General features: G+C 36.4%; 1 protein-coding gene across 1 annotated transcript in view; it reads right to left on the bottom strand.

Annotated features, from left to right (window-relative positions):
• LOC145668618 (mitochondrial 2-oxoglutarate/malate carrier protein-like) overlaps positions 1–14,950 on the bottom strand; it is a 49,335-nt gene extending 34,385 nt beyond the window's left edge. The window contains exons 1-2 of the mRNA XM_081736657.1: positions 14,671–14,950; positions 2,912–3,154 (exon numbers count right to left, since the gene is read on the bottom strand). Of these exons, the coding sequence (XP_081592783.1) occupies positions 2,912–3,154; positions 14,671–14,768 (341 nt within the window). The 5' untranslated portion in view covers positions 14,769–14,950. The remainder of the gene's footprint in view (positions 1–2,911; positions 3,155–14,670) is intronic.
• Between the last annotated feature and the right edge of the window lie 3,199 nt (positions 14,951–18,149).

The following is an 18,149-nucleotide window of genomic DNA, read 5'->3' as shown; positions in this document are numbered from 1 at the left end:
ACAGGTAAACAAAATCATGATGAGAAATAAAGATAAGCTTCGCATCCGAAGGCACTTCTAAATTGACTAACTATTCATATTATTAACAATTTGACTGTAAGCTATGCATTTCATCTTTAGTCTTTTTTTCAACCCATTTAAGCTCACTGTTCCCAAATAGGAACAACAATTTTTTATTTCTTTTTGTTAGTGGATTACTTGTTATGTATTTATTTCGTCTTTTACAATAAGGACCTGGTACCAGTCCATCTGCTACATCTTAAATCCTCAAAATATATTAAATGAGGTCAGAATCAATAAATTTGGAAATAATTATGAAATTCTGAAATAAAAATAAGTTGGGCTTATTAAAACATTTCACTAATTAATTGTTTACATTCTCTTTTTAGTACGATATCAATAACTCTCTTCCAGTTGAAAGTAAATTTACCATAATTGTTTGAAATGCTAGAACCAGTGACGTACCTAAGGGGGACAAACGGGACTTGTGCCCCGGGCACCGGATTAGGGAGGGCGCAAAATTGGGAAAATATTTATTTTCACTATAAGGCAAGGAAAAGAGTTTTAGCAAACTAAAGATCATAAAATATTACTTCAGAAACTTAACAGGACAACAACGATTCACCAATCTTAGGATCATATTAATAGAGCATAAGTTAGCTTCAAAGCTATATTTTTAAGACATTGTAAAAACCTTTGCAGCCAAAAGTTAAATTTTAGTTCCAGCTCTTTGTGTTTTCATTTAACTTACATCGATTTAAGATATTTGTAAAATGTCCAAGTATAGTACTACAACGATAACATTGCATTTTATATATTTAGTTTGTAATTAGGGTAGCAGTGCTCAAGCATTTTGACATAAAAATAGGAGAAGAAAGAAATAATGTAAGCACTATATAGTTCTGTACGTTGCTAATAGTGACGTAACAGTTGTCAAGGAGATGTTTTAAAAATATAAATGAGAGAATCGCCATGACAGTTTGATGTATGATTTTGAACTGTGATACAAAATAAGTAATTTCTTGTCAAATGTAGTGATTTAGAATAGAGATTGGTGTATGTTTCGGCGTAACTATTTCTAATATATGTAATAATTAAGATACATGGAACTCATATACGAACTGAGGCAATATATGTGGTTACAATACTCGAGACAACAGCTTGACTGTCATAATTAAATATGATATTCTAAAGCAACAGACTTGATTCATTCTACACATATGCATATACCGATATAATTCTAAAAGCATTGTGATTTGCAGTTATTATGATAAGACTATAAGAATATCTCAACTTATTTAGCAATCAAATACTATTTAATTTGTTTGATGTTTGGTCTTGTTAAATACTAAAAATTAAATTATGTACTGCAATTTTGAAATCAAGATTTACCATTTGAAGAAAAATGGAATAGGAGAATTGCTGTATAATGCCAATATCAGGTGTAGTCGGGGAGCGTTTTGGTTTGGTTGGTCAGGGGGGGAGGCGCTAAGGCGAGTTCTTGCCCCGGGCGAGTTCTAACCTAGTTGCGTCGCTGGCTAGAACGGAGGTATTACTTTGAAGCATCTTTTAAAATTGTGTTTAGTAGCCCATTAAACAACTCTTGAATATAATGAGTTTAGATCTTCATTTGAACGAAATTGAGACATTCAAAGTTGAATTTGTGAATACATTATTAATTATATCGTACTCAAAGAATCAACATACTGTTTTTAATTTTTAATGTAACTTTTCCTAGTTTGGCCACTGTTAATATGGGGGTTGGATATCCATCTAATCTTATAATATATAGCTATAATGATAGGAATGATGTGGTGAATCTTTAATACCATAATGTAAAACTATGTTTTTGTTCAAAGGAAACCATCTTTAGTATTCATAAATCTGGAACAAGACTAGTCCATTTTCTTGATCGAACTGTAGTTGAAGTGGGTTCTACCATTTCTTGACACTCTTTGCAAGGCTTAAATCCAATTTGTTAAGTTGGGACATTTGCCGAAAAGTATAAAATTAGATTATGGTTTTGAATTAAAGTAAACAGAATATATATATATATATATATATATATATATATATATATATATATATATATATATATATATATATATATATACATATATATACTATTTCCTGAAATTTCTGTTATCGTGCACATAGTGCTGTTTAGATTGTTGGTCCAGAAATGTGACCAAACAGATCTAAATCAAGCATAAATGCAGGAATTTATCCTCCCTGAACTCACACAGCATCCTATCCCTCTCAGAAAACCTGTTCAGTGTACTACCTCATATAATACTAATGGTTTCTGGTATACTTCTTGTCTTTAGAACCTCTCCTTTGACTTTCAGTTTTTTTTCTCGTGAGGAAAAAAAACTGAATTCAACATTTGACTTTAATATGCAAAGTCTCAAGCATGTTATTGAATTTCAAATTCAATGCAGAATCATATTATTTGTTTCATACAGTCTTACAGAGGATAAATTTCAAGAGATATATGTTGTCCTATACATCTGAACCAGATTTTGCATTAAAGGAAAAACCATATAGTTCTTTATATAGTCAATTTTGTTTTACGCATTGACTTTCATTTTATTGAAAAATCATAAACGTTCTATACAGCCTAGTATTAAATAAAATCTTTTCACTTCTATAGATTAATTCACCCATTTAAAATACATAAACTAATACTAGGAAGTCAGTTAGATGTTTTGTTAATCTATTTTGTTAAAATAGACCAGTGCATGTATTAGCTACCAGAGAATCCTTATGGAAATCAATACACCTCCATTTTTTAATACAGAGCTATGCTTTATGTCAGTGTCATGTTAAGAATATAGTTTCGTTAAATACTGTATTTATCATATTTTTATTGATAATCTATAAATTATAATAGAGCAAATAAACTTCATACCCTGGTGAAGAGAACGTATCAAGCATCCAAGTATAAATGCCTAATCTCGTAGTGGTGTATGTTGCTTGTCGGAGCAAACCAGCATCAAGACCCTTGTAAAAAGCCAAAATACCTTCGTTTTTATAGACATTCAGAGCAACATGGAAAGTTGATTTGTGTTCTTTTTCCCTTCCTCCCACTCCACTCAGCTGCATTCTGTTCTTCAATAAATCCAAAGGTTGAACAAACAGTGTTCCTCCCATGCTATTTGAGGAAACAACTAGAATATATTAACTGACTCGCAATTTAATAAGGGACAGAAAAACAAATTATTCTATTTGAAAGTTACAAGTGTCTAAAACAATAGAAGCTTTTATGCACTCAAAGATTTCGCCAGAATATCTTTGCACTTACTCAGAAAAAATAGGACAGTAACACTTCATTAATCTGGACTAATTAGGAGGATAAGTTGATTGGACTACCGAAAGTACAGACTAACTTAAAGAACTTAAAAGAGCAGTAGAAAGTGGATTAAAACTATGTTCGTAGCCAACAAACAGTTTATTATGGTGCATTAAAGGGCATAGACCTAAATACTTATACAGTAAAAATTAAATAGCACATACAGTACGTACCTACGTTATCCCCTCTATTATAGTGATGTATCCGGCGGACCTAGCTAAACATAACTTGAACTCTTGCTGTGGAAGTTTATTTGAAGTAGGCCCTACAGAGCCGTTCGGACAGTTTGGAATTGGAATACAGTAACCACAACAATGGGCACATATAGAATATTTTTAACAGTCAAGGAGCTAGGTGAGTAATGTGATTGATGACTTCTAGCCATATATAATACACTGAATGTTATGCCTGTCCGGATTAAGCGAAATCCGACTCATCGGGATCCGGATTAATGTTGTTTTACTGTATATCCTCTTAGTCTAAAATTTCCTGAAAGCTATTAGCAATGGTAGCTTTTTAAATATTTAATATGCTAGTAAGTTTCCCCTGAGTAGAAAAATAATCTTCCTTTATTGATGTTTACCAAAACTTTATGAGCACAAACTGTATATCCAACATAGCTAATCAACCGCTACATAATTTTTCTTTGTTATGAAGTGACTCTAATTAAAGTTTAATGACGGGATTTTTCCATGCATTTTTGTTCTAAATAGCAATTACTGATTATTATTTTTTTTCCGAAAGTCCAAACCACATTTTTTATGATCCGTAACTTAGAAAATACAGTGCCCAAACTACGCTACTCAAGGTCCACCAGTAGTAAATAGTTTTAAAATGTTTATGAGTCCTAGTACAACCATATTAGCACAGTTGTTGGAATTAATGTCCAGATTTTGTTTGGAATGCCATGTTAACGATGATTATAGGCATAGCTCTTGATATAACATGATTTGCTTTTGGCAATTCTTCGCTTGTGATGTACACCGACAGCAAATCTCATCTAGCGGCAGGCTACACAATTTCGTGGTTGCTTACTTTGGCCACGCTTTTCGAGCGTCGTCGCAACGTCCGGCTCCGTCCAGAAGATTCGCGCACCTCCCGCTCGCCTCGTTGGCTCCAGAACCTATGGCGACGTTTCTGGAATATTCTCGCTCGAAGTTCGGCGGTGGTATAAATATTGCGTACTTCGGCCAACGAATGCAACAGGCCAGTTTATTGCAGCTTAAGCTTTAACGGTTTTAGTTCGCTACTGTTTCTGTTACGACAGAGAGTTTGTGCATTGTACCTAAAGTTGCAGTCTTCTTAGTGCGATACGATTCAGAGACATTTTGTATACTTTGGTTTCCAAGTTCGGAATCAATGGAAAGCAAGATAAAGAAAAAGCCTCATAGCAGACCAACGCGGGAAAGTGTGAAACGAGGCTTATTTAGCACTCCAAGTGAAATGAGTGAAGTGTAATTACCCACGTACGCTGGCGTTATGCGACATTATCATTGATTTTGAAGTGGTTTAAGTGGTGACGAAAGTGTAACTAAATTACCAGTGACTGACATTTGTAAACTAGTTGGACAAAGAGTTGTACATATTTGGCGTAAAACATGCATTCCTGTGGTTTCAGAAAAGAGAGTTTTTGACATGCTGAAAACATTTTATAAGAAGTCTCGCACCAAGGAAAAACATTTCAGTTAAAACCGTGGTCTTCGTCGTGGTTAGAATTTCCCGTGAACATAGACTTAACATTTATTTTTGTTTATTCTCCCTTTCTCTTTTTCATCCCAGCGGAGTCACGGGGAAGTATGGATTCACCAATACTTACACTCACGTCGAACCCGGAGCTGGGGAAACCGGAGACAAGAATATAAGTGCCGTAAAAATGAAAATGTGTGCATGCAATTAAACTAATAACGATAGGTCAAAATTAACTTTAGGAGCAAATCACAGAACCTAACTAAAATGAGTAGAGAATGTAATAACACTTAACACAATTTACATTACATTGGAAATAACATCAAAGGATTACATACTTAAACAAACAAACGTTCTACTCCATACACTTACGGCCATTTTGATTTATTTATAGAAGTGGCTGTGTGGCGTAATTAATAAATTAATTTATATTTTTTCTCACAATGATCTTCGACTGGTCAACTCCTTCAGGATCGTGGCGATCATAATAATCTCAAATGTCCCACGTTGAACGATTCCAAGGGTCCACTGTGGTACTCCGTTAGCAGTGATTGACGGTCGTCCGAATTGTCGCAATTACACCTTCCCGTTCAATAATCTGGAGCCAGCTTGTGAGGGCATTGAGTTGAATTTAATCACTCGAAACCGGAAATGCAAATGAGTATTGAGGTGCCAACAAATATCAACTAGCACATTTCCTATAATGTTCTGTTAATTACTTCACTATTGAATATGGGACAATATTCCAACTTTTGATGCTCGACCCGAACAAGGAGAGCTCGCTTGATACACTATTACGAAGAAAGCACTTTCCAAGAGGACGGACTGTTCAAGGGCCCGGCTTAAAGCAACACAGGCGCGCGAATACCTTGGAACGGCACACCTAACTTATGTGCAGGGGAAGCCTACAGACCAACTATCAATACTGTTCGTGCATCGATGCGAGCAGAAACACCACTGGAGATTCCCTTAGCTTACTATGGCTTTTTTAGATACAGCCAAGCGTGGGTAGAAGGTGATAGTCCCGAAAATCAGACACAAAGAAATAGTCACCTCAAATGAAGTGATCACGTGATCAAGGTCCGCATTTTTTAACCATATATGGCCGTAGGATTGAAGCTATGCACACTAACACATATACAAAAACATACCAAGGCGATGAGAGAAGGCTTCGGGATTTTTCTTTCATATACGAGACTTGGTCAATTAAGTTTAAAGTTAACATTGTCTTTTCCATTGGCTTAGATGCGATAAATGGGCTTGGGGGTCGGTAATACAGTCGACATAGACAAGAAGCAACACTTCGTGCAGATTTTGTTGCACACGTGGAAAGGTCTCTTTTTGATATTGCGTCTTTAAAATGTAAAACCGCCGAAGATTGCAACTGTGAGAGGACACGCAAGATTACGAAACGAGAATTCAAGTTTCTTTTGGACCAGAGAACATCACAGAAAATGAGCATTGGTAACATTGACGTCCGAACAAGCAAATCTCTGTCAAAGATGTTTTCCCGTAAAGCAGATTTAAGGGGCAGACAACCAAGAAAGACGCTGGAAGTGTTGAAGCAAGTCCATCAACTAGTGGGAATAGGCATAGGCAAAGTTCAAAGATACTGGCGTCGTAAGGGGAATCCAGCGAAGCTGTTGAATCGGGAAGCACGTCAGGATCTGACTTCGCGGCGCGACCAAGGAGGAAACATCGCCTAAAGCGCATCTCTCTTCAAAATACAGCTGAGGCAGCGTTTAGAACTGGAGCTTCAGAAAGACAGGTTGCTTTGATAGCTTCTGCCGTACTTCAGGAGGCGAGACTCATAACTAGGCTCCGGATTCTTAGGTTCGAACCTATTTTATTCCTGTACAGTGAATGCAAAAAATCCGTATTTTCTTTACATTTCAAGTTGCTATAAGTAGAACGATATTAGTTTTATAGGACCTAAAATGTCCTAATTGGGGGGTTAGGACCTAAAAAATCCTAAATTAGCTTTTAGAACCTATAACGTCCTAAATGATTCTTTATAGTTATTTTAACTTGAAAAATACTTTCAAACACGTAGTCAACCAGTTTTCAACAATGCAATAACAAGGTTTCCTTCACACAGCATGTTTCTTTGTAATTTGCGGCTGCGATTGTGAATAAGCGAGGCAGCAAGTTTATTTTTAGCAACAACAGGTGCGCGGAAATTCGATAGAAAGTTCAAGTTGATGGCATTGACCTCTTCTCCCTGTCAGCAATGGACAGAGGATGAAGTGACCACTTTTTGCGCTATAGAAAACATGAAAAGTGCCGGAAAAACAATATTTGAACATTCGTATTTCCTCAGTGTATCGTTAGAAAAGTGAAGTGATATTTGTGGTGGTGTATAAAATTTCAAATATAAGAAAACTGACAAAAAAAAACTACTACTACTACTATAGTACGACATGCCATACATATGTTAAACTATATTTCAGCTATCAAAAAAATCCAAGGTAAGAAGAGTTTTATTATTTTTATTACGCAGAAGACTGGTTAGCATAAAGCTTACTAAATTAAGGTTACCATTTAAGTATGAAATAGCTAACAAAGTGTTTAAAGTGTAGTAATATTCCGTTTTCAGTAATATAACGCTAAAAATCCTAAACCGTGTTTTTAAAAACCTATAAAATCCTAAAATGCACTTTTTAAAATCCTAATTTGAATTTTTTGGGACCTAAAAATCCGAAGCCTACTCATAACGCCAGAGGACAAAACTCTTGGTGTTGACACATCTAAGGTACGAAGAGGAAAAGATAAACTGGGTGAGAAGATCCAGAAAGAAAAGGCTCACCTAGGTCGGGCGATTACAAGTATCTACTTCGACGGAAAAAATGATGCAACTCTTGTGCAAGAAAAATTAACGGCAAACTACGAAGACGAGAGGTTACAGAAAAGCATATCACAGAGCCCGGTCCAGAATACTTGAATCATGCCACACCTAAGTTAGGCACTGGCAAGGATATTGCCGACTCTATATTGGAGCTTTTAGAGAAGAACCAGTACGACGTGTCAAGTCGTGAGGCAGTCGGCAGCGATTGTAAAGCTACGAACACAGGATAACGGCGTGATAAGTCGGATAGAAAGATCCCTAGGAAAGGAATTGCAGCATCTCACTTGCCTTCTTCATACCAACGAGTTGCCATTTCGACACCTGGTTACCGAATTGGATGGTGGGACGACCGGACCCAACGCTTTTTCAGGCCCCATCGGAAAGAAATTAAAGGATTTTGAACGTTCGCCTATCGTCTCTTTACACGCATTCCCGTTGAATGGGTGCCTGAAATGGAAATAACAGATGGTTTAAGCAGCTACCAGAATTATCTCTTTGAAATTTGTAAAGCTGTTGCTACAGGAATGTGTACTACCGATCTAGCAAACAGAAAACCAGGACCATTATCACATTCACGATGACTTACATTGGCCTGTAGGATGTTTCGCCACTACATCAGTACTGACAAACCTAGTTCAAGTTTGTGTCTACTTTTCCAGTACATTGTTAAAGTATACGCTCCCGTCTGGTTTTCAATACGGCGAAATCCATCGTGCGAAATGGGCGCCATGCATCTGTTTATCATAGTTAAGCTATCACGTTTTCTGCCAGAAAATCTATAACACATAGTTCATTCTTTTCTATAAACTAACGGATACTACGCTCATCATGAAAACCTGCTGATAGCGATGATAGCAGATGAAAATCCGCACATTCGAACGTTAGGCTAGAGAAGGATAAAAAAAAGTGCGGCAGCCAGAAGACTCCGAAATCAAGCCGCCCACGTAACTTCATTGTTCCAAAATTAAACTTTACAGCTGAAAAATACTACGACATGGTTAATTGGCCTAAATGTCTAACAGAGCCGCCAATCACACGAAACATAACGGATCAGCAGCTTGAAGAAAACATCCGAACTTCAGCTACTCTAACAACAACATTCCCTTGCCATAGTCAAGCTGTGGAACGCACAGTGAATCTGGTGTCCGAGGCAGAGTCAAACAAGTGCGGCTAGAACGCAAAAGATATCTACGTTAGAGCCAAACTGAAGTCTAGAACAAGATTGCCTCGCTTCGAGAGCAAGAAGAAGTACGTGACCTAAGGTCAAAAGTCAACGTATGCCTACTGGATGAGTGGGTGGGCGGAACTCCATGTGCAACCACCTCCACGTGGTGAGTTCTGGGTTATTTTGCGTACAGAGTAAAATAAGCGAAGAGTTGCACAAAGAAAGTCGCGTTATATCAAGAGATATGCCTATAATCATCGTTAACGTGGCATTCCAAACAAAATCTGGACATTAATTCCTACAACTGAGCTAATATGGTTGTACTTGGAATCATAAACATTTTAAAATTATTTACTGGCATTGCTACAAGTTTCTTTTAATAAAATAATTGTATTATAGTCATCAGGTAACTCTAAAAACGACCACAAGTAGCTTTTCTGTCATTTGTGTTGTGCGTGTTGCCTAACCAAACACTTAAAAAACTTTAAGTCCGTTGGGGTAGGGTAAGGGGTTGTCCAAAAAAAAAAAAATCAGTGAGGTCGGTGCCACTAATGGCACCTTTTCCACACTAGCCGTCATCGAGTTTCCAACAAAAGTGCAAAACGCTCTACCCTAATATATAGTATATAATGAAATAATACATTACATACACAGAAATATTGAGATTAATATATGGTATTCATAGGACAAACGCTCTGAACCAGAGAGATTCATCTCAGAATGGAGAAATGTTTCGTGCGTCATCTGCTCACAATTTTACTGGTATAAAGACCTGACTCAGTACTACCAACTGCTGTCAGTGCCGAGGAAAATTGCGTGTACGTTGGGTTGCATCTGTCCAGGCGTTCTTACAACTGCAAATTGCCTGGACCCCAAGTAATGGAATTAGAGCACTTAGGGGGGGGATACTTTTGTGGTTGGGTGTACAATATTTACGTACTATCCTTGTCATTGAATTATATAACATTAGTTGGTGCGAATGAAATGAACAACCATTCGACATTGGTTTGTCACATTCGTTCCGATGACACAGCATTTCAAAATGAATTTGACCACAATCAACATAATGTTCAGATGAGTATCTCAGAAACACCATAAAAGCAGACTCTCGGAAATGTTTCTGTCAATCAGACGAGTTAGGCATATATCTCACCACTGTCGTTGCCGGCTCCATATAGTAGATAATGTAAAACGGTTGTCACATGAGTTGGCCAACAAGAATCTCCAACTCAAGGTATGTAGCTTTCTGAGAGCAAGGAAGAACGAGGAAAGTTTCCTGTATCGAATTCTTATTTCAGGTGAAAAATGGATATGCTATGCCAATCGCAAGAGACTTTCAGGACAATGGTTGGATCGTGATGAACGTTCTAAAACCCCTGTCTCCATCCATAGACAGTATTGATGAAGATAGAGTTGTCTATGATGGGAATGATCCATCAAGACTTTCTTAAGGACGTGAAATCATCAATGCATGTTGAACTCCATGAAATGCACCGCAAACTTATCCGCAAGCATCCAGCAATGGCCAACGATCATGGTGTTGCGAAAAGAATGGCCATGCGTTGCAATATAAAACCATTCTTCACCCACCATATTCCCCCGATATCTGTCCCACTGACTATTACGTCTTCCTGCATTTCAATTACTTCTCGAGAGGGAAAACCTTCCCTGATGATTGATCGATGCAATATGCAGTTTAAAACTTTTTCACGTTGCAAACTCCAGACTTCTTTCGCCATGGGATTCAATAGTTGGCTGGTGGCCACGCGTAGCGTAGTCGCTAACGCTCTCGCCTTCGGTGTAAGCGGTCCCGGATTCGATTCCCAGTGGGGGCACTCGGTCGAAAAAGTGTAACACGCTTTTTCAGGCCAGACACCCTGAATGAGGTTTTCCTGGGCTTTCCTCATTCACACCAGGCAAATACCGGAGTGTTACCTAACATAAATCCCAAGCCAATCCTTTCTTCCTTCCCTCGCCGAGGGACGTCATCCCTCAAACCATGACGGGATACATGGTCTTAAATGTCGAAAGCCCAGAAATTTAAATCCTAAATCCTAAAATCAATAGTTGGCTGAACGATGGCAAAAGTGTGTGGTTACAGATGGCAACTTTTTCGATTAACGAGGTTTTGTAGTAGAAAGGACAGTTCATTCGCACCAATCTGGCAGAAAAATCAAATGAAGGACGAGAAAATTTGATTCAGCTTATAAATTACAATGGAGACTAGAAGCAAGGATACTATTACGGTGTTAAAATGAACAATGACTTATCGTTATTCTATATGATTATTCAATCAGCATTGTTTTATACTATGAATAATCATTTTCATGTTACACTGAACTCTAATATTAAGTATTGGTTTTATGACAATTGCTTTGTCTATTCCTAATAACTTTATTTAATATGCTACACTGTAATTCCTAGATTGCCAATTGTTAAACAAGAAATAAAATTAAGACAGGAAGACACTTTTCTTGACACCTATTAAAAGACATCTAGTAAAACTCTTCGTTTGTTGTAACATTGATTTCGGTTCTAATATTTTATGGCATATACCGTTCTATTTGTTCAGTTTATAAATTCTTTGTTTATACAGTTCCGGTTCTAGTTATCATATAACTTGGTTTATAATAGTTAATCAATTCATTTGCTCTTAATCTCTGTATATGCTACAAAATGATTAGTTCTTTAGTGATATTTTAATACTCATGTACTATATTCATATGTTGATGCTCATGTGTTGATGTTCATATGAGAACACTCTGGTCAAGGCAGGATCACACGAAATTAACGGCTAGTGAACATTTTACGATAGGAAAAGTTAATAGGCTACCATTTTATTTTATTATAGGCAACCAACAATGCTTTACTGTTGTACGTGTTGCCTAAAAGTTAGGGAATATAATGGATTCAGTACATTATACTCACCGTAACCAACGAAGACTTTAAAGCATTGACTCCATTAGCGAACTCACTCGAGATAATCGAGCTACCTATCTATTAAAAGGAAACAAAATTTAAAAATTTGTTTTCGTTGCCCCGGGTTTGATTCTCGGCGGGAACTCATGTGGTTCGGATTCCACGTTAATCAGTAGGTCACGTCTCATATAGCCTCGCTGCTGAATGGGGCGTTAAACTCAAAATCAACTCAACTCGTTTTCGTTGCGAGCTATCATGTGGAGTAACAGATGGTCGGACATACTAACACAGTACAATATTTAAGTCCTACTGCGTAATCCTAATAAAAATGTAACTATATATGTTAAGTTGCGTATTATTATTATTATTATTATTATTATTATTATTATTATTATTATTATTATTATTATTATTATTATGTAATATATTCCATATAGAATATTATATCGATTTAGCAAAATAATAATAATAATTTTTATATGATGACAGTACCTAAGAGAGCAGATTTATTCGCGAAATATAAGATCCAAATCTAGCATTTTTGTAATGTTGTAATGAATATAGGTACTTACATTTGGATTTCTGTTTCCATGATCGCATTAATGAAGAGAAATATGATGAATGAATATTGAATTTGTATTTTTAGTTAACATATTATAACTTTGATTTGTATTTTTCAATTAGCAAAAATTATTATAGTTTCGTTCTCGTTGGAAAAAGTTTTCTTTATCGTAATGATTAATTGGGTCGATTATAATATAAGCTTATTACATGCACATTTGAATAATCTGTAGAACATTATCTTTCAGTATTAAGGTTATGGTTAGGTTTGGATGGTTTACTTTTCTTTTTTTCATATGAAATGAATCTACAATTTAGAAAATGCATAATTATTGTAAGTTTGTTGGTTTTCTGGAAGATTATATTGTTCCCATTCACTGTTCCGATTACTGTGATTTATGTACGTGATTCTTTATGTACTCGAATCGGTTAATGTTTAGCTGAAGGAGTCCAGAAGTACGTAAAAAAAAATACAAAATTTATGGAAGAAATGGAAAATGCAAATACTTAGACCTAACATAAGTTAACCAAATCTAACTAACCTAACCTAAACTAACTTAATATTGATACAAATAAACGAAATTCTAGAAATAAACGAAATTCTATAATTTTTTCGAAAATTATTCTTGATTCCTACACTAATATAATCTAACATAAACTAACCTAACCTGACCCAAGCTAACCTAACAAAACCTAAAATAACCTGAAGTAACCTAAACTAACCTAATGTGAACAGAAACTACCGAAATTGTAACACTTTTTAGAAAAATTAGTTTGGCATTACTGCTGTATTGCCGGACCAATTTGAAAATCGAAAAAAAGTACCAAAATATACTACATTCGATTATATTTTGTTGGATTACATTTAGTTACGTTAGATTACGCTATTAGGCGTGCAGTTTTACTATACTTATCCATATTATAAGCAGTAGTAGTAGTAGTAGTAATAATAATAGTAGCAGGAATGGGTTAGAAGCCCTGCAAAGGTTGGTTGGGGTCTCTTCTCGACATGAAGCGGGCAAATTAAAGACTTGCCCAATTTTTTCTGTACATTTTACATTCTATGGGCCCGTATAGTAAAACAAGTGCACCTCTCCGCGAAATAGTCCATCCGCCTGCACATACAGTGCCGCTTACAACATCAAAAACAACTAACAAATACAACCACTTTCTTAACTTTTACTATTCCCCTTACCTGACTTTCACTTATCCTTCCTCACAAACTTAAATAAATTTTCCAATTGACCCGGTAAATTTCCTAAAATTGTTCCATCGATACAGCAGTTAACCCATTAGCTGGATCACTTCTGCTAAACATTATCCCTCGAATCACTTGTAACCAGATCAGTGAGTCGTAACATTGAATCATGTGTGCTATAAACTTACATATAACATGTTATTTAAATGAAAGGATTGAGTATAGCCCGCTCCCCCCAGTGATTTTTAACGAATCATAGTGATTCTAACGATTCATACTAGTTCATAATGAATCGGAATCGCATGTTATAAAGATTTAAGATGTAAGTTTTAGTGAAAGTAGTAGTAGTAGCGGTAGTAGTAGTAGCAGTATCAGTAGTAGTAGTAGTTAGTAGCAATAGTAGTAGTAGTAGTGGTAGTTAGTAGCAATAGTAGTAGTAGTAGTAGGAACGGGTTAGAAGCCCCGCAGGGGTTGGTTGGGTTCTGTTCTCGATATAAGTAGTAGTAGTGACTCTCCCAGTTCCGGTGACAAAGAACTGGGGGGAGCGGGCTATACACAAGCCAAATGAAATATTATTTGGCGCAGAAGAATTCGATCAAGGAAGCTTTTGATCGGGATAATCAATTACAACATGAAAATCAAACGAAATAATTCGAGTTTGGATTCCTTTCACCATGGAGGATATATGTGACGTGGACCTGGAGTTTAAGATGGAATCTGAACCACCGTAATGAGTTCGAATTTCATTTTTCTGTCATCGCGAATCAAATTCGGGACCCAATACAACAAAGGAATGTGCGCTAGCCACTAGACCAGAAAGGAATAATTAAAACAACGTGTTACTTACTTTAATAAAATTCAAAACTTCTTCGTATGAACTATTTATGTAGCAGGAAGCTCTTAATTTAAATATAATACAACAAATACTGTGGATTAAATCTTACCCAGCAAGTCCACCAAGCACAAATTTCATGTAAGTAGGTATCTGTTTAGGAGATGGATGTTCCTGTGTAAGCAGTTGTATTTCCAGTTGTGAAGCCATTGTAGAAGTTCACTGTTATTCCTTTCTATTTATAAATGTTACCAAAAGAGAAGTAATTTCATATTGTTTAATGGTTTTATTTATTGGGTTTCATCCTGTCGGTCAATCCGAGATTTAATATGAAAAATATGTCACGACATTTTTCATGTTAGTATGTTTAAATTCATGTCCTAATTTAATTTTCTTTCTTCTTCTGGAAGAAGGGACAATTTAAATGGCGTGAACAAGCAAGTCTTGCGTTGCCAATATCTGTCAATATTTATTACATAAACCAATGCTCTTTAAAAAATATATATCAAGAATAATTTTAAGAAACCTTGACAAATTTTATATTTTGGTTTGTTATTAAACAAGTGTGCAGGCTAAGAATATTTGAGCCACTTTTACAATAATTTACTACTAAAAATCTTTTAATTCACAAAGGAAGTGTAATATCTAAAGGATTTGTTTCTATAAGCCCTTTAGACAAAGCATAAATCACTTCGGGCCCGGGCCGGGCTCGGGCCGTAAATTTTTAAATATACAACCATAGTTCTTAGGTCTTTTCGGGCCTAACGTTGTAAATATACTGTACAATGATGTTTATTGGACCGATCTTTCTGGAGAACTTTTAAAGCACAAACGCAAAATTAAACCTCTAATTGCTGTAAATAAAAATACAATTTCGTGTTAATTATTACGTTTCTGTAATCCGGGCTTATTTAGGGCTCATTTGATTATCTCACTAGCTCGGGCCGGGCTCGGGTCTAAATGCTAAAACATATTTCGGACTCGGGTCAGACCTCACATTATAAATTCACGGCGGGCCGGGTACGGGCTAAAAGCTCTGGCCCGTGCAGACCTCTATCGACTGGCAATTCATATCTCCATGATTCTCGAACTTTTGCTAGACTTCTCATCAGGAACACTTACCAATCACACAAAAAGGAGAGAAGAAAAACGAAAAAAGGAAGAAAACTCAATTTGTTGTGTTGTATACATTATTATTATACAGCACAAAACTACTTGCTCAAATTTTATTCTATTTAACTAATTACATTTGCTTCCTATCCTTACCAAAATCTTTCACTTTTTGACACTGATTTAACTCAACTCAAACTTCAAATCAGAAAGAAACAAACGTCATTACTGGTGCGACAAAGGTATCGGAACTATAGACATGTTCTTTTTGAATCAACACCAAAGAGTGCGTCCAGGTTAGCCCCAATTTCGTCTCCCCATGAATTTGCCCGACCGTGATTGCAATCTATAGTTTCCAATGCGTAGAACACGACTGTGAAGGAACCACAGTGGTCAGATGCACGGTTCCTGAGATATCGCGTTCCAAAAGTGTGGGATAAGTGTGGGCCAACATCGAGGTTGAGATTGACGTGGCCCTTTAGTATGTGAAACTCAGTCAGAAACATCCTCATCATCGGAAACATTTTCAATGAGAAGAGAAACGTTGGACTATCGATGACCGGACACAACAAACTCAGTTGTGGCCGTCCTGGCCATGTGTGAACAATATGCTATTGTACATACTCCAGACTCGCAACAACGAGCTTGATCAACGAGTTTAATACTATACTTAGTTATATCTGTGACCACTATAACGTGATAGCTTCACACTTTATACAAATACCCTCGAGGCGTTAAGAGGCGATCTCGCAGCTGCGCCTCGATACTGGTACCATCTCATGGCATCCAACACTTTGGAACGCAGGAACGGTGCCTCTGACCACTCTGTTTCCATCAGAGTCGTATTCTATGCATCGACGCTATCGCTTGCACTCAAGTTCGAGCATATTTATGGGAAGATGAAATTGGGACTAAAGTTAATGCTTTGTTGGCCGCACTCTTTGATGGAAATGTAAAGAACCGAAAGTTAGGAATCGAGTTATTTTTCAAGGCCGATATTCAAACCGGAAGTAGTAAAAATTAACTATCACCGGGTTAAACGTTGACGTCTATAGAGAAAAATGGTAATAGATGGAGAGATGTTGTTTTCTCCAATCGGCTAAGCATTCCAAAAATAAATTGCATCTTCATCCTTGACTCTCTACTGAAATCGGAAGTGGTAGAAATTCAACACAACTTCCGGTTTCAATATTGATTTACATAAAGCTAAAACGATAATAGATAGCGAGAAGTGGTTTCTTGGAATCGATTGAGTGTTCTAAGAATAGGTACCATCTTAACTTTTAACCCTCTATGTAAACCGGAAGTGGCAAAAATCAACCACGTCCTGTTTTAACGTTGATCGCACGAGAATAAAACCCGTGATAAATAGTGAGAAGGATTTTCTGTAATCAATTAATCGTCCAAAAATACGAGATGGAAAATACCCACGAAGAGGATATAAAAGTTGCACCAGGACTATTTACGGCATCAGTTTCAATGGTTAAATTTCCTTTCTTACTTTGCCTGGAGAAATTTACCTTAATCCAATCCCCTGGTTGCGACTGAACTGGACTTTGAGATTACCACCTCTCCCTTAGTTGCGATTGGGCCCTAGAAGCCATCTTTTCTTTGTTCTTGGCTGCGACTAGGCCCTAATAATTCCATTTTCTCTCTTGGCTACGACTGGGACTTGAGAGGTAGCATACCCCTACTTCTTCGCAGCATCTGGTCCCTGGGACATCCTATTCACCAACAATTACAGTGATTTGTGTTATATTTATAAGTAACTAAGTTTTTAATAAAAGATAGTGGAAGTAAAGTCCAAATCACGTGTACCTACTGCCCCAGCAGGGTATTTTTCCAATATCATATTAAATGTAAAAATTCAAGGTTTGAATGCAGTTGCAGAACTATACAATAATAAATTGGTTACATCAGTATGGTACGGAATTCTTATGGAGCTTTTTTGATTAAAAAAGAAACTTAAAACGTGTACACATGTTAAAAATTTGCCGCAGAGGTTTCATAATCATCACATTCAAAGTCAATCAAGAATGAGCGAGTAAATTAATTGCTTAGGAAGAACTTGCACGATAACTTTCGTAAAATAATAATAATAATAATAATAATAATAATAATAATAATAATAATAATAATAATAATAATAATAAAGAAACGTATACAATACAGAATGGAATTCGAGATTATTTGAGTTTCTTTCTTTTTCTTTTTTCATTGATCTTTAAATCAATGAAGGGGTTAATTTATCCCAATTAGAGGTAGCCCTAAATAATCCTCAGTAGATTTCCTACAAACGCATATGCAAATGAGCACCTGCACCGGAAATACTAACAATAGGTCTTTGTTGACAGGAATGTCGTTTCACCTTGATTGCTCACGTACGCAAGAGAAAATTTATAGGGAGCGCAGGTGCATGTTAATTTCTTCTATTGTCGACAGGAATAGCGTTTGACTTTGAATACACGTGCGCAGAAGTTT

This window comes from Thermobia domestica, chromosome 13 (assembly GCF_964235325.1).
Source record: "Thermobia domestica chromosome 13, izTheDome1.hap1.1, whole genome shotgun sequence".
NCBI lineage: Eukaryota > Metazoa > Arthropoda > Insecta > Zygentoma > Lepismatidae > Thermobia > Thermobia domestica.
Note: the sequence above shows the minus strand (reverse complement) of the source record. Positions and strands in the feature narration are given on the sequence as shown.